The 18,276-nt window shown below is 37.7% G+C and overlaps 1 protein-coding gene across 1 annotated transcript in view; it reads right to left on the bottom strand.

Moving 5' to 3' along the window:
* Window positions 1–566: 566 nt before the first annotated feature.
* The window catches only part of SHC4 (SHC adaptor protein 4), a 114,118-nt gene continuing 96,408 nt past the window's right edge, over window positions 567–18,276 (bottom strand). The window contains exons 11-12 of the mRNA XM_090270574.1: window positions 9,742–9,995; window positions 567–2,887 (exon numbers count right to left, since the gene is read on the bottom strand). Coding sequence (XP_090126700.1) covers window positions 2,732–2,887; window positions 9,742–9,995 — 410 coding nt within the window. The 3' untranslated portion in view covers window positions 567–2,731. The remainder of the gene's footprint in view (window positions 2,888–9,741; window positions 9,996–18,276) is intronic.

Below are 18,276 nucleotides of genomic sequence, written 5' to 3' on the forward strand. Positions count from 1 at the left end.
GCAATATACCAGTTTTTTTCTCTCTTTTTCATTTTTTACCAGTTAATTTTAATGGATCATGTAAAGTCTAGGAACTCTTTGCCTAGCCCTATATCCTGAAGATTTTCCCCTATGTTTTTCTTTCTTAAAGTTTCATAGTTTTACATTTTACATTCAAGTCCATAATGCATTTGAGTTCATGTTTATGTAAAGTGTGAGGTTCGTTCTTTTGCCTAGAAGTCCAACTGCTCCAGCACCATTTGCTGGAAGCTCCTAGCATCCCTCTTTGGGAGTCACCAAGACTGGCTGAGTCCCTCCACCGTAGGTGACGGCTCCGAAAAGGCAGCCCTGCCACACAGCTCGCTCGCCCTCCATTACTGTTCCCTCCTCTCACCCTTCACAGGCCCCACACTGCATCCTCCCCTGGTGTTTCCTACACTCTGCCCACACCTTTGCAAAACAGAGTCCCTTTATTAAAATCTCAGATTACGCAATTTAAGGGAACCATCTGTTTCCTGCCAGGACCCTAATACATCCTACAAATGACAAGTTTTCCAAATCCCAAACATCAGACATATACTGCCAAGTGTCACAAAGTAATGATCGTTTATTTTTTTTGAAAAGTCATTTACAGGTATTTATAGGCAAATTGATTTCCTCTTTAAGACAAATGAACATGAGAGTGTGTCATTAAAATAGCATGCAGTCAAACAATTCCCTTGTTGTTTCTTTTTGTTTTAACTGTTTGTGGTATTTGTATTTGCTCGTCCAACTACATAATAACAGTCAAATACTGACTATCCATGTGTACTGTTCCTGTATCAGGAAATCCTCTCTTGCTACTCAGTTAACACTAAGCCAGACTGAGACCACAGCCCTTTTCTGTCTCTGATAAAGGTGATTAAATCACCCATAAGTTTCTATGATCTATACCGCTCCTGATCCTCTTCCTTTATAGGACAGATAATCAAGCACTAAGGTGTATGCAAAATCGATGAAAAAGACATTATTTCCTAGTTGTATAAAAAGAAACAAACCTAAGAAATTAACAGCAGAAGAAATATCATAAAATCATAAACCTTTTCATGAAAATATTAAAGTTCAGTATGCTAGATTTCTGATTACTTCTATCCAAAAGAAGATTGCCATATCTTATTTAAAATGTAGCAAATATATCACAATTACAAATATTAAGTTGTATCTACATAGCCAAAATGAAGTGGAATTAAGGCTACTGTCCAGATAACTCAGAATAAAAAAAGCACTCTATAATAATGGCCATATCTCTATATGCAAAGGCAAGTAAAGGGCTGAAGCAGTTTTCTGCTGCTCAAAACAACCAAATCCACTTCTACCATGTTTACTTATATTATTCCAAAGTTTCCAAGTTTTTAATCAAAAGGCTTGGGGTGTTCACTATTTCTGAATGTTGATCTCAGTTGTGCCATTCATTTTGAGTACAGACACAGGCTAAGGGAAAATCCTGAAGTTTTCACCTTAACTACACAAGACTGGTAATCCACACTGATCTCTAATAAATAGAAATTTTGCTTTTTGTAGACTCATATTACATTAGGGCTGAAATGGACCTCTGAATTCACCTAGCCCAGCTCTCTCATTTTAGAGACAAGGAAATGGAAGTCCAGACAGGTTCAGCAACTTGCTCATGGGGACATCGATGACAGCCAGCCCAGAGCTTTTCCCTACACAAGGCTTAATTATATCTTAGTTTGCCAGTGCATCTCCATGTGGCTAACGTTTCCAAAGGTTTCATTTACTGTTCCTCCCTTCTGCATTTTGTATGATCACATTCTAGAAAAGGTGCTATGGACTCATGTAGGTGAGGGACTATCATTCAGTCACAGCCAATCAAGAGCATATCTCTCCATACTTTCAAATAAATTCAGTATTTTAAATAGTAATAGAACCAATTCGGATATTAAATATGAAAAACACTGGTTTGTTTTCCATCTTCTAAATCTACCTACTCTGAGCTTCTCTTGGTGGAGAGGAGGGAGAAATATGATAAAATCAGAAATGGCTAATAGATTTGGCCTCTTCAGCTTGTCACATGCTGCATTCAAACAGACCAAATGGCAAAAATTGAGAAATAGTAGGCCAAACAACTGGGGCCCCAACCCTTTAACCAGCAAACACGACAGGCCGATGCAACAAACCAATGCTTTCAGTGGCTTCTGATTTGTTTCCACTGGCATGGACACAGTTCAAACTCAATGTCAAATTTATTTTAACATTGCAGTGAAAGTGCTACTAAAAAGAAACTACAATAAAGTCGAGCAAATTGCTTCTTATTTTTGTAACAAGGAAACACTTTTTTTGGCAAATGATTCTGTAGTTATAGAATATGAAGACACGTAACTAATCTCCCCAGTATGAAAATGTCCCCAAATTATCAAGTTGAAAGGCACATACCACTGCCCCAGCAGTTCATTCAAGTTGTCTTTAGCATGTGAAATTTTAATTGTGCTTTTAGCATGTTATTATTAATGCAATATGGCCTTAAAAAGTGACATCTGTGCATATGTTCAATTTGTTTTCAAATGGACTGATCCTCTTCCCCTTTTCTGATTTCCACTTGCTGAAGATCAATTTTTTTTAGTCCATGATAGTCTCAAAAAGATGCACTCCACAGTTTGTGTTCTATTTCATCTAGAAACCAGGTTTGAATAATCTTGTGTCCTAACACAAAATGGATTTTCTTGAATTATCAGTGTGATGGTATTTCATATTATCATTTGTTTAAATGCAAAAGTTCTGGAATATTATCTTTTCTCACTGGTTGTTTAAGGCTTACTTCACTTCCAGAAGAGATGATTGGCAAACTATTATCCATGTGGTATCTGATGAGGTGGCCGACATTATCAAATACATGATCCTTGGTCCTCACCTTGAAATGGAAGATGAAAGAATTTAGGTTAAGTGATAATAGTTCTCCTGACAAATGTAAATAACACGGGGGGGAGGGGGTGGCGGGGGGGAGGGGGACAGAAATATCCCTGAAGGAGATACTTTGCTTAATTAAAAAAAAAAAAGAAAAGGTTATTTTAAACTCTGTATTCCCCAATACCTTTTTTAAAGTATATTTTATTGATTATATTATTACAATAGTTCTAATTTTTTCTCCTTTGCTCCCCTCTGCCCAGCACCACCCCTCCCCAGCAATTCCCCATCCCCAGTCCATTCCCATGGGTCATACATAAAAGTTCTCTGGCTTCACCCTTTCCTATATTATTCTTTTTTAAAAAAATAATAATGAATTAATTTTTTAAACAATAAAAAATAACAATCCCCGCCTCTCAGACTTAAGACCCTTTATAATCTTATAAAGGACAATGGGCAAAGGTCTCGAGCTCCTCCAGCTGCTTCAAGCTGGACATGGTCATTGTCCTACCTGCCCTTGGGTCCAGAAATCCCTAATAAGAGTGGGGGTGTCCCAATACCTTTTTAAAGCAATTGTTCCTCCCAGTTATGAAAATGGTAAGCACTTGTCACCCAATCCAAATTTGCAATCAACTTCTTTCCCATATTACTGTTTCAAATATTCGCGGCACCATTCCTATAAATTTTTATGTGGGTTGTATACAAGCATGAATCTCAGGATTACAATTAAATCCCCCCAAACAGAGTGCTTTCATAATATCCTCTCTGTACAGGAAGCATGCCCTTTGGAAAATTCCTACTTCTCTGTGGAGACTGAAGGCAAATTCCGCGTCCTCCAAGAAGCCTCCTCAGCCCTTTCTAATTGGTATCTGTGTCTCCCTCCTGCAGACTTACTGGTAGTGATTCATAAATATTTGTTACATAGAACTTCTGGTCCATATGCCAAAGAAACTCAGTTGCCATAGGCCTGCCTTCTCCTGTGAACTTTCCTCCCAAGAATTATTATATCCTCACCTTAGGCATGGGCACAAGACATTGCTTTCCATTATGACTCCACCAGCTCAGTAGCCTGACCATAATATACCCCTGTTTGGAGGGTAGCTGGGAACCGCCAGGACAGGGAAGGTGTGCAGTCAGGAAAGACCTTGTTTTATAATTCAACTACCTCTCATCAAGGGATTCTTTGAGTTCTGTCTAGATATTGGTTTTCAGAATATTAAACACACACACTTATTGGAATAATTGACCAAATTTCAATATGGACTGTGAATTACATAATGGTATTGTATCAACATTTTAAGTTCTTTATTTTGATCCACATACCATGGCTATGTAAGAGAATATCCCTATTCTTAGAAAACACACATTCGAGAATTAAAAGAAAAAGGGCATGATGTCTCCAACTTACTCTTAAAAGGCACCAAACCTAGGAGATGTTTTTATCTCTTCCATGTTATCCCCAATCCAAGTCAAATCTGTTGATCAGTCCTGCCAGTCTGTGTTTTTAATTTCGGCTCAGTCTACCCTCTCTTCTGTATTTCTCCTGCCTCCAACTGGTTCAAACTTTCACTAGTTTTCACCTAGAGTTCCCTAATTACTTCCTCTGTCCCTGGTCTTTCCCTTTCTCTCTAATCAATCCTGCATGTAAATGCCAAATTAATTTTCCTAGTGCAAGGATTATAAACTAACCACTCTGGCCAAACACATCAGGAGATGTTTTAGTTTGCTGGGAAGTATGGTGGAATGTGCCCAAAAAGGAGTTTTTAAGTAAAAAAAAAGGGAGATTTCATATAAAATCTGGTTTTGTGGCTTCTTTGGAAAAACCAAATCTTGCTATACCAGCCCCTACTCCAAATGGCAGCAAGTGACTAGAGCTGGGTTGTGACTGCCCCCCTCACACAGGACATGTTCATTAAAGTTCACCATACCCTACGCTCATCCCATTACTTGCCCAGCTTTACACACTTAGAGTACTGGCCAGGCCCTGCGAACATTAGCTGCTGTGACTCCAATTACATAGGCTTTATGGGTTTGTGTGGTGACAGACACGTAACAGATCTACCCCCCTAAACAAAATTGTAAGTGCACACTATACAGGAATATCTCATTTTATTGCACTTTATTGAGCTTTACAAATATTGCATTTTTTGTAAATTGAAGCTTTTTGGCAACCCGGTGTCAATTCTACCGGCACTATTTTTCCAACAGCATTTGCTCACTTTGTATCTCTGTGTAACATTTTGGTAATTCTCATAATATTTCAAACTTTTTTGTTATTACTATATTTGCTATGATGACCTTTGATGTTATTATTGTAGTTGTTTTGGGGCGACATGAATCACACCCATACAAAATGGAGAACCTAACTGATAAATGTGTGTGTTCTGATTGCTCCCTGAAACAGCCATTCCCCTGGGGATAAGTCTTTTGGATAAATACCCAGAAGTGGGATATTTGAATCATATAGGAATTATATTTCTTAATTTTTTGAGGAAACTACATACTGTTTTCCATAGCAGCTGCACCACTTTATATTCCCATCAATAGTGTCAACAGTGCACCAGGGTTCCAGTTTCTGCACACCACACTCGCTCTTTCCTGTGTTTGTTTTTTTTGTTTGTTTGTTTCTTTGTTTGTTTTTTGACTAATGGCCATCCTAACAGGTGTGAAATGATATTTTACCATGAATTTAATTTGCATTTCTCTAATGATTGTGTTGTTGATCACAATTGGTCATTTGCATATCTTCTCTGGATAAATGTGTACTCGAGTTGTCTGCCATTTTAAAAAGATTTTATTTATTTACTTTTAGAGAGTGGGAGAGGAAGGGAGGAGAAGAGAAACAATAACGTACAAGGTACAAGGGATACATGGATCTGTTGCCTCTCACATGCCTCCAACCGGGGACTTGGTACATAACCCAGACATGAGCCCTGATCGGGAATCGAACCAGTGACCTTTTGGTTTGCAAGCTGGCACTCACTCCACTGAGCCACACCAGCCAGAGCTCATTATCTGCTATTTTAAAATCAGGTTATTTGTGTTTTTGTTTTGTTTTTGCTATTGAGTTGTAGGATTTCCTTATATATTTTAAAAATTAATCCCTCATCAGATATATGGCTTGCTAATATTTTCTCTCATTCTGTAGGTTGCCTTTTCACTCTGTTGGCTGTTTCCTGTACTGTTTAAAAAATTTTTAGTGCCATTTGTTGTTTTTTGTTTGTTTTTGTTTTTTGCACTTCTCTGTGTTTGGAGTGTCATATCCATGAAATCACTGCCAAGACCAATGTTATGAAACATTCCCTTTATGCTTTCCCTAGGAATTTTAGTTTCAGGTGTTACATTTACATCTTTGAAGCTGATTTTTGTGTATGGTATAAAGATAAGGCCCAATTTCATTTTTTTGCATGTGGATATCCAGTATTTCCAACACCCTTGTTAAAGAGACTATCTTTCCTTCATTGTGTATTCTTGGCAACCTTGTCAAAGATTATTTGACTATATATATATATATATATATATATATATATATATATATATATATATATATATAGTTTTATTTCTGGGCTCTCTATTCTGTTCCATTGGTCTACATGTCTGTCTTTATGCCAGTATAATCCTGTGTAAGTATGATGTCTCCAGCTTTGGCCTTCTTTCTCAAGATTATTGTGGCTATTTGGGGTTTTCCATGGTTTAAAAGGGATTTTAGCATTGCTTTTCTATTTCTGTAAAAAAAAGAAAAAAGCTATTGGGATTTTAATATAGGCTGCATTAAATCTGTAGATTGTTTTGTGTAGTACAGACATTTTAACAATATTAAATCTTCCAATCCATAAACATGGGTCATCTTTACATTTGTATCTTCTTTAATTTCTTTCAGCAATATTTTGTAGTTTTCAGTGTATAAGTCTTTTCATTCTTAAGTAGTTTATTCTTTTTTAATGCTATTGTAAATGGGATTATTTCCTTAGTTTCCTTTTTTGATTGTTCATTGTTAGTGTATAGAAATTCAACTGATTTTTATATGCTGACTTTGTATTATGCAACTTTGCTGAAATTTTTTATTAGTTCTAATAGTTTTTGTGGAATCTTAGGGTTTTCTTCATATACAATGATGTTCTCTGAGATCATTTTACTTCTTCCTTTCTAATTTGGATGCCTTTTATTTATTTTTCTTGCCTAATTGCTCTGGGTAGCATTTCTAATACCGTGATTAAAAAATAAATAAGAGGTAAGAGTGGACATCCTTGCCTTGCTCCTAATAGTAGAGGAAAAGCTTTTAGTTTTTCATTATTGAGTGTGATATTTGTTGCAGGCATTAAATATATGGCCTTTACTAGTCTTTGTTGGATCATTTTTAATCATGAAAAGGTATTAAATTTTATTAAATGACTTTTCTTTATCTATTGAGGTTATCATGTAATTTTTATCCTTTATTCTGCTAATGTGATACGTCATGTTGATTTTCATATATTAAACAACCTTGCATTCCATGCATAAATCCCACTTGGTCATGGTGTGTGATCCTTTTAATGTGCAGTTGAATTGAGTTTGCTAGTGTTTTGTTGAGGATTTTGCATCTATGCTTATCACGGATATTGCCCTGTAGCTTTCTTTTCTTGTAGTATCTTTTTTTTTAAGTCTTTAGTATCAGGGTAATGCTAGCCCCATAAAAAGAGTTTGAAAGTGTTTCCTCCTCTTCTATTTTTTGGAAAAGTTTAAAAAGGATTGGCATTAATTTTCCCTTAAATGTTTGGTAGAATCCACAAATAAGCTATCTGGTCATGGGCTTTCCTGTATTGGAAAGTTTTTGATTACTGATTCAATACCTGCTAAGTAATTCATCTGTTCAGATTGTCTATTTCTTTATGGTTCCATCTCAGTGGGCTGTGTTTTTAGGAATTTATCCATTTTTCTAGGTAATCCAATTTCTTGCCATATAATTGTTCTTGGTAAACTCTCATAATCATATAATTTCTATGGCATCAGTCGTTTGTTGCTTTTTGTTTTATAGCCCACATGAGTTAAATCATACAATTCTTATTCTTTTCCATTTGACTTATTTCACTTAGTGTAATACTCACAAGATCCATCCATGCTGTTGCAAATTGCCATAAGTTGTAATGTCTGCTCTTTCAGTTCTGATTTTATTTATCCAAATAAATAAAAGGTCTTCCTTCTGGTTTTCTTAGCTAACCTAGCTTAAGTTGTGTCAATTTTGTTTGCCTTTCAAAACACCAACTTATAGTTTTGTGGATTCTTATCTATTGTTTTCCTATTCTCTCTCATTTATTTCTGCTCTAATCTGAATTATTTCATTTCTTCTGCTAATTTTAGGCCTAGTTTGCTCTTCTTTTTCTAGTTCCTTCATGTGTAACATGAGGTTATTTATCTGAGATTTTTTTTTTTTTTTAATGTATACATTTGACTATCAGCTTTCCTTCATATTGCTTTTGCTGCATCCTATAGTTCTGGTATGCTGTGTCTTCATTTTAGTTTGTCTCCAGATAGTTTCTAATTTCTCTTTTCACTCCTTCCTTGATTCATTGATTGTTCAAAAGTGTGTTGTTTAACTTCCACATATTTGTAAATATTATGGTTTTCTTTTTGATGTTACTTTCTAGTTTCATTCCACTCTGATTAGGAAATATACTTCGTAGGATTTCAGTCTTCTTAAATTTATTAAGACTTGCCCTGGCTGGGTGGCTTAGTTGGTTAGGGTGTCGTCCCAATACACTAAGGTTGCGGGCACATATAAGAATCAACCAATGAATGCATAAATAAGTAGAACAACACATTGATGTTTCTCTCTCCTTTCCTCTCTTTCTCTCTAAAATCAATCAATAAATTTTTTTAAATTTATTAAGAATTGTCTTGTGGCCTAACATATAATCTATCACAGGATTTGTGACCTAACATTAATGTTCCAAGGGTGCTTGAGAAGAATGTAGATTCTGCTGCTGTTGGATTGAATGTTCTGTATGTGCCTATTAGGTTCATTTGCCACCCCTGCTCTCTTTTGGTTATCATTTACATGGAATAATTTTATCTATCCTTTCACTTTCAACCTATGTGTGTCCTTAAATCTAAAGCAAATCTCTTATAGAAAGCATAAAGTTAGATCATTTTATCCATTGAACTGTTCTACATCTTTTGATTTGAGAGTTTAAACTATTTACACTTAAAGTAATTCTTGATAAGAACTTACCATTACCATTTTGTTGTATTTAGTCCAGGACCATTTCTGTGTAAAGGCATCCTCTGCCCCAGCCATACACCTTTTATTGGCTTAATACCATTCTACTGCTCTGTATGCTCCCGTAGTCCCTTTCCTACACTCCAGATGTCCCCCCTCCCCACCTTTTAATATTTTTCCCTCTTTCAAGGTTCATTTTACATGTCAGACCCTACAAGAAGCCTTTCAGTTTGCCTCATCTACAGCACTCTTCTATCCTGAGAAACACCGTAATGCTTTGGTTGAACCATTCTTATGTCATTCATCCTTATAATCACTTAAGTATCCATTTTATGAAATTATAAGCACCCTGACAGCAAGGACTAAGTATGTAATACTGAGGAATAGTCAACTGTGAATCCCTGTACTTCCATGTAAGTATTCATTTAATTCACTGAATTGAATTGAGGGGGCAGAAAGAGATTGTCCTCTACTTAATCCCACAGGATGGCTCCTACTCAAACCCTTCCATTAACTTCTATTTAGGATTTTCTACTCCAGTTGGAGGGTTCAAGAAAAAGTAAATCCTTAGCTTTGAACATTCTTTAACAATATCAGGTCTGGGGGTCTATCATTCAGAGTAATCACAACATCCTGTAAAGACTATAATGAGAAGTTGATAATACCTTGCCTTCGGGATCCACTAGAAGAAGATGTTTTGCCTGGCCTCCCTGTAGTCCACTCAGCACATATTGGCCAGGGGATGTTGCACTCTCTCGAACCAAAAAGTCCCCATCCTTTACCAAGAGGCTCTCTGCTGCCTTCCTGCTCAGCTTGCCATGGTAGCAGTCTTCATTCCGCAGCTGCTGCTTAATGTGTGGCAAAGAATGTGAGCTGGCAGGCTGTGCCATGGCACCTGGCTGAACAGTTTCTGGTGCTTCTGAAGTCAAAATACAAAAAGAGACATCACCAAGTCACCTCCTCATTCACCTATTCAATCATTTATTCACTCAGCAGCTATAACTTGAGTGCCAGGCACTATTAAAATAATGCTGTTTCTGGAACAAATGGGGTTTTTGTTTTCAGAACTTCCAACAGGCTTTAATTTAATGGTAGATCCAAACATTGCCTTTGGCTTCTGTTACCAGGAAAGGAAAGGCTTGTCCAGGTGCAGGAGTTTTCCTTCAGATGTGACATGGAACTGACCCATGATAACTGCTGTTATAACTGTGGCTGGAGGATCTGTATGTATCAGGGGCTGTATGTTGAAGAGAAAGAGGCTTATGCTTTACCTGAATTATAGATAACTTCTAAGACTTTCCCAAACTCTTTGAAAATGCCTACTGTAGTTTGGGCTGTGCCAACTTTTTAGCACTTAATTTAAAAAATAAACCAAATTACTAATCTGCTTCAGAGATGCTTCTAACCAAATACTTCAAAGCTATGCTGAACCTCATAGTGCTCCTATTAAAGGACTACTCTGCTGTTTCTGTCATTCCCTTGCCCAGACAAAACAGAGTCAATCAGGTAAAAGAAGGCAAAACACAGTATGGCATGGCCTGAGTAAGTGTTATCCAGAGTTGAGAGCACTGGGGATGACAAGGTACATCCGGGCAGCCCTTAATAATACTAATGATATTCAGCAAAAGTAATTATTGTATACTTCCCATTTATTGAGTATGACAGGCACTGCTCAATGCTTAATATATATTATGTTTGACTCTCAAAACTAGATGGGCAAGGAAGTGAGAGGGAGAGAATCATCACTGTGCGGTTGCCGCTCACACGCCCCCAACTGGGGACATGGCGTGCAACCTAGTCATGTGCCCTGACTGGGAATCGAACCAGCAACACTTGGTTCGCAGGCTGACACTCAATCCACTGAGGCACAGCAGCCAGGAAGAAATGAATCTTTAAAAAAGATTAAATGACTTACCCAAAGTCACACTACTAATATGTTGTAGATCTGAGATTTGAAATGAAACCTGACTCCAATGCTCAGGTTATTAATCACCATGTCCTAAGACCCTTCCTTGTCTTGGATGGGAAAATCTTTCCCTTTTCACAATTGGTCTAGTCACTCTACTTCTTTAGTGCCCAAAGGTCCTTAGAAGATAACAAGGCTACCAGGATGATATACAGCATCTCCAGAAGTAATAACAAAATTCTTATGTCTAAATCCAAGTAAAAGTCATATGTATATTATGGCAAGTTTACCACAAAAAATAAGCATAGAAATTGGACTCTGTCTTTTTAAATGCAAAAAACCTTTCGCAAAAAAAAAAAAAAAAAAAAAAAAAAAAGGCTTCACCTTTATAAATGAAAGGGGTGTTTTCGTGTCCTTATGTAAGGGTCTCACAAATGAAAAATCCTCTGGATTCTGAATTTTACAACTTATATTGATAAGCCTATAAAGTCACTGATATAGGAAACCAGTGCCCCATAGACATGACCCAGTTTTCCTTTTAATATGTTATAGTTTTGTCCCTGCTTCAGAGCTTCTTTCCACATAACACAGCATTCACAAATATACCTTTTAAAAATATCTTTAATCTATATCTAGTGTCTATAAATATTATCCTCTACAATAAAGTCTTTCTATTGTTGCTGGAAAAAGCCTGAAGGAATATGTCTAGATTTGATAAATAATACTTATGGTTGGTCTTAGTGTTGCCTGCCTTCAGGCAGAATGGGGAGCTTCTGATGAGTAGCTGTGTGTGTGTTTATGTGTGAGAGAGAGAAAGTGTTTGCGTAAGTGTGAGGGAGAAGCATGCATGTGTGTGGGCACACACATCTTAGTGCATGATGGCTTTTGGTTTATTCTGATATTATGATGGAGAGCTTTTGCACAAGGACACAACAAAAGAAAAAGAGGCATTATATCATCTTGAAAAGAGGCAACAGATCATGGGCCAGCCAGAGGATCTGGACAATGTTTTCCTAACATGGTTTCCCAAATTAGCACAAGGAAAAGATACACTATGCTAGAAGATTTCAATTATCCAAACATTTGCTGAAAATCTAATTCTACTAAAAGAGAATATCTCACAGACTTTTATAAATTTTTGTTTTAACTTAGGCTTAGTTGTCTTCTTTTCTTAGCTCCTTGATGTGCAATATGAGGTTGTTTATTTGGGGTCTTTATTTTTTTTTAAGTAGGTATTTATCACTGTCAACTTTTCTTCATATTGCTTTTGCTGTAACCCACATGCTAATTGTTTTAAATCTTGGAAAAACAAAGAAAATTAGTTACCTAGGGTCCTATCACCAAATATAACCACTCTTAACATAGTGGTGCTTTATCTATTATCTTGGTCCTTTCCTTACATTAAGTTAACTTTGAGAAAGATTATCATAAGTTAAATATAGTTAATATATATAATTCCCATACAATATTTAATAAATTATTGACTGGACATTTTTCTCAGAAGTAGGGAAGGAAAGATTAAGGAGGCAACAAGGAAAGCTACTCTAGATTTAACTGAGACCAAAAAAGAAAAAAGTGATAGGAATCATGGAAGAAAGTAATCATGTCATCTTGGAGTTCCCATTAGCAACTAAAGACATAATGTTCACAAGCAAATTTGCGGGAAAGCACAGATAGATATTCACACCCATATGCATATGATGGGCAAAACCTCAGACAAGGGGAATATAGCTTAAGAAAGAGAAAAAACATATAATCTAGAATAGACAGTTGCAAATAATGCCAATATGAAAGGAAGGATGAGGCATTAAAGAAATAAAACCAATGTGAACTGTTAAGACAACATTCAGGTTTTTTAAAATTGATTTGAGAGAGAGAGAGAGAGATTGATTCATTATTTCACATATTGATGCATTCATTGGTTGATTCCTTTTTTTAAAAAGATTTTATTTACTTATTTATTTTTAGAGAGGAGGAAGGGAGAGAGAAAGAAAGGAAAAGAAACATCAATGTGTGCTTGCCTCTCAAGCTCTAACTGGGAATCGAACCAGCGACCCTTTGTTTCACAGACCAGCACTCAATAAACTGAGCGACACCAGCCAGGGCATTCATTGGTTGGTTCTTGTATGTACCCTGACCAGGGATTGAACCCTCAACCTTGGTATTATTTGGACAATGCTCCAACCAACTGAGCTACCTGGCCAGGGCAATGCATTCAGTTTTTTGAATGCACATATAAAGGATGTTTTTGATAATATTGATTATTATATTATCAAAAGACTGGAAAAAACTCTTCATAGAATTAAAAATGTATACAAAAGTCAGGATAGTAGATAGCCACATAACTAAAGATGAAATCAGAAGAGGGACATAAACTTGTGAGAAGAGTATCAGGGTTTGGGGATAATCAGTAGGTTTCTGTTGTGGGAAGAAGAGCCTCCTCTTTTCTCCCCATGACATGTTATAATGACTCCATCTCTGATTCAGGAGGACCATAAGTAGTGACTCCTCTTTATTCATGTAGTTGCTGTGAACACTGACTTAGTGAAAAGTGAGCCGCTGTCCCTAGGGGACATGCAGGGCTATGTTCTTTCAAGCCTCAGCTCACAACATTTTCATCAATCATATATCACCTTATTTTATGTGTGTTTCTGTGTAAAGACACCTTACATGGCATATATTGACTCATTAACACTGAAGTAAACGCCAACAGCACCATAACTACGCCCGAATGACGCTTATGTAACACACTGATTTCCTCTCCATGGGCCACACACTCACGTGGCCTGTGGCCTACAGGAGAAAGTCTCTCTCTCCCTGTCTCTCTGACCTGGTGGAGCATTCACTGCAGTGTTCATGTGCTCTCTGGCCCAGGAGCATGGGACCTTCTGGCCTGAAAGCCACATGGTCAATGGTGGTGCCAGGTTCACTCAGCCTCCAGAAGGGAGCCTGAAGCTGCACAGCAGCTGGAAACAAGCTAACCTTCACGGATAACTGCTTAGCAGCCACCTCAAGCTCCAAAGGACAGTACTTTAAAATGGAGCAGGAACTCTGGGCACTGCCTTTAGTTTTGGTCTTGCCGAGAATGGCTGGGTTTTGTCTGAGTTTTGCAGAGGAGATGAGCTTTGAGATGACGAGCTCCCCATTCTCTCAGATCATTCAGCATCTGAATTAAAACCTCTTTCCTTTCTCAACAGCCTCTGCCTCTACAGTTCGCCTTTGATGGCAGTGGGCAGCCAAACCCCCATTTATGTTCAGTAACACTACGAGTATTGATTTTGGTGTTATGAGTAAATTTTAGTGAGCAAGCAAATTCTCAAATACAGAATCCATGAATAATGAGAATCAACTGTATGTTCATCAGTACAGATTAGTGTGCACAGGAAAATTTAAAAAGACTAATTTATTTGCATTATTGAGGGGAAAATATGTCTAGTCCTGGGTGTTGTGGCTCAGTGGACTGAGCACTGCCCTGCAAAGTAAAAGGTCACTGGTTTGATTCCCTGTCAGGGTACATGCCTGGGTTGCAGGCCGGGTCCCCAGTTGAGGGCATGTGAGAGGCAACCGATTAATGTTTCTCTCACACATCAATGTTTCTTTCCCACTCTTTCTCCCTCCCTTCCCCTCTTTCTGAAAATAAATAAATATTTTTTTGAAAAAACAAGATGTCTAAAAGTTGGTAGCAGAATATATTAACATAAAATGTTAAACATAAATGAAGGACTGAGATGCTACTCAGAGAAAAATTATCTGTAATATACAGGAAGAATCACATTTTATTAAGATATATTACAAAGCCATAGTAATTAGTACATAGTAATTAATATACTGTTATATAACAAATGGGCCAATAGAAAAAGCATTCGCATATATAAAAGGCTCAGAAACGGATTCATATATTCAGAGAAACCTAGTATAATAGAGATTAGTATTAAAGAAAGCAGTGTTTTGAAAATTAAATCCTTTACATAGATAACATTGTTAGAACCCCCACCTCATATAAAGTTTAAGTGGAACAAATATTTTATTATAGATATAAAACAATAAAGCTGTTAGAAAAAAAATGTAGTGGAAGTTGAAAAAAAAAAACAGAAAAATTAATCCAAAGCAAATAGAAGATATAGTAAAGATAAAAATTGAAATCGATAAAACAGAAAACATGAAAAAAATAGAGAAAATGAAACCAAAACCTGGGTGCTTTGGAAAGATGAATTAAATTAATTAATCTCAATGAACACTTATCAAGAAAAGAAAAGATAGAAAATACCAATAACAAGAAAGAAAGATGGCACGCTTCAGGCAATAAGAGGCTAAAAAAGAAATATTTGGGACTTCTGGCCAAGATGGAGGCTTAGACTGACACGCTTTGTCTCCCTCCACAACTAAGAAGGAATACAACTACCTCAAAACCAAAAATAACCAGAAATTCTATAAAATAAAACTACATGGAAGTCCAACGTATGAAGTTATAAACCAGTGGTGCTTGTCTGGATGGTAGGAGGGGCGAAACCGGGTTGGAAAGGTCGGGCTAGGCTGTCCGCGGTAGCAGCGGTGATAGTGGCGGGACTGCGAGAAACGTAGGGGAGCAATCCCGGCTGCAGTCAAGACTCGTCAGCTGGCGATTCTAATGCTAGAGAAGGCAGACCCCCCTATTGCCTCAGACTGTGACGCCCAGAGGGCATGAGGACAGAGGAAGAGGCTCCCAGTTTCTCAGCGGAGAGTAACGGCAAGAATCCATCTCAGACCCCAGCCCCTACACAAAGCACCACAGTGTGGTGGAAAAGGTCACCGGGTTGTGACAGTGCTCAGGGTGCTGCACCGGATAGCGTAGGAGGTGTGACAGCCCTGCCCAAGAAGGAAAGATAAACGAAAATGGTCAGGATGGCAGAAATAATGATTGAAATACCAGTCATGAAGCTAACAAAAAAGCATATAAAGAAATTAACCGATGAACAAATAGAAAAACTTTCTGAGGCTCAGTTCAGAGCTATAGTCATAAGGCAGCTTACAGAATTAACAAAAGATATTGAATACGACGGGGAAGGAATGAAGGCTAGTCCTGCTGAAATGAATGAAAACACATATGAGACAAGTGGTGAGGAAAGGAAAACCAGGGATCAAATCAACAAATTGGAACATAGGGAAGGAACAAACAGTCAACCAGTGCAGAAAGAGGAAACAAAAAGTGAGGATTACAGGATTGCCAGAAGGTGAAGAAGAAGAACTAGAAGTGAAAAAATATGTGAAAAAATAATGAAGCAGAACTTCCCAAACTTGGGGAAGGAAATAGACTTACAGGTCCAGGAAGCACAGAGAGTTCCAGATAAACTGGACCCAGGGAGAACCACACCAAGACACATTATAATCAAAATGTCAAAAATTAAGGATAAAGAGAGAATCTTAAAAGCAGCAAGAGAGAAGAAAAAAATCATGTATAAAGAGGTCCCAATTAGACTAGCAGCTGATTTCTCAAAGGAGACCTTGCAGGCAAGAAGGGACTGGCAAGAAATATTCAAAGTAATGAAAAGCAAAAACCTACAGCCACAAATACTCTATCCAGTGAAACTGTCATTCAGAATAGAAGGGCGGAGAAAGTGTTTCCAGGACAAAGTAAAACTGAAGGAGTTCATTAGATCCAAACCACTGTTATATGAGATGTTAAAGGGACTGGTTTAGAAGGAGGATCAAAACTATGAACATTAAAATGAAAACTGTATCACAACAACCAACAACAGAAGCTAGGGAATTGAAACAAAGGCAAACTAAGTAGGCAATGAGAGTGGGAAAAGAACTATAGGTATGGGGAACATATTGGAGGGAGGTCAGCGGAGAGGGGGAAGCGGGAAAAGGGAGGGAGATGAGGCAGGAATTAAGAAGCATAGTAGGAGGGAATGGAGTAGACAGGAAGAGGTTGAGAAAAACTATATGCACAACCAATGGGCATGGACTAAGGGGGGGGGTACAAATGGCGGGAGAGGGGTTCACTAGGTGGAGGGGAGCAGGGGGAAAAGAAACTGGGACAACTGTAACAGCATAATCAATAAAACATTTTAAAATTTTTTTGGGAAATTTCATGCAGAACTGACTCTAAGTGAATAAAGCAAAGTCCTACTAAGTTTTTTGGTAAATTACATTGCCAGAGAAATAACAATCTCTTCTGGTCTCTCTCAGTTTAGCCTCTAAAGCAAACTCCCATCTCTCAAGCCCACACCAATAGGAAATAGGCTGTGAAAGTTGTGAAGTCCCCCAAAAAGGCACATTCGTCAACATTTACTTTAAATGTACACATGGAAGATAATGGCAGGAACATCCCAGAAGGCACAGTTCCAGCCCACGGATAACAGACAAAGAGGTTCTCTCCCAAAGAAGAACCAGAGTCAAGCAAATCATCTTCTACTTCCAGCTCAGGGAGCCTGCACAATTACTGCCTGGCAGGATTTGGTAGTCACCAGAAAACCAGTAACCACTGTGCATTCTGCATGTTTCCCTTTGTAAACATTAGTTTGTGCTGCAGTTATCTTATTGGAGGGGACTCACATCACCCTCACCCAGATGTCATGGACTTTTAACCTGGATACTGTAATCATATGGGGTATTTGCAATGTCTTCCTTTGGGAGAGGGCAAATACGTTCCATCCAAAAAGAAGAGCTCATGGATATTTGGGTGGCAGAAAGGTAGCAGAGACCATTGTTCACCAGCATCTATTCTCCCTTTCATGACATGATAGTTTAGCTGGGCTCGTGGTCGGCCAGCTACAACAACTTATTTAGCCCCTTTGAAGGTAGGTATGGCCATGTGACTAAATTCCACAATGAGAGGCTAAGTGTGCCTGAAGAAGCTAGAAAGAAATAGGAAGAAACATTAGGGGAGAAAAGCTAAAAGGTGTATTTAAGATATTTTGCAGAAAAGTATGTACCAAGTTATCCCTACTCTATCTCTACTGAATTTTCTTAAGTCAACATTATTTGTATTTTGGGGGCTGGATTTAAATTTTTGGAGGGAGTAATGATAGACTAAAATTAACCTCGAGGGGATAGCAAGAAGCTCAGGAGGGCTATGGTACATTAAATCCTAATAAGAAATAAATAGAGAAAGAGCTCTAGAGACCTGAATTATTGAGCTTGTTGCCACTGAGTCATGGAGGGGGAAAAGGATGAAAAGAAGGCGGCAGTCAGCAAAAACACATTTTGGCATTACTGTTTTGGACACAGGAGGACTTGTTTACTATCCGCCAGTGGCAGGAATGATGTTGCCTTTTCATATTATTAAATTGTTTATGACAAAAGAGAAAGT

Source organism: Furipterus horrens, unplaced genomic scaffold, assembly GCF_987537825.1.
Source record: "Furipterus horrens unplaced genomic scaffold, mFurHor1.1.pri manual_scaffold_3, whole genome shotgun sequence".
NCBI classification, from domain to species: Eukaryota; Metazoa; Chordata; class Mammalia; order Chiroptera; family Furipteridae; genus Furipterus; species Furipterus horrens.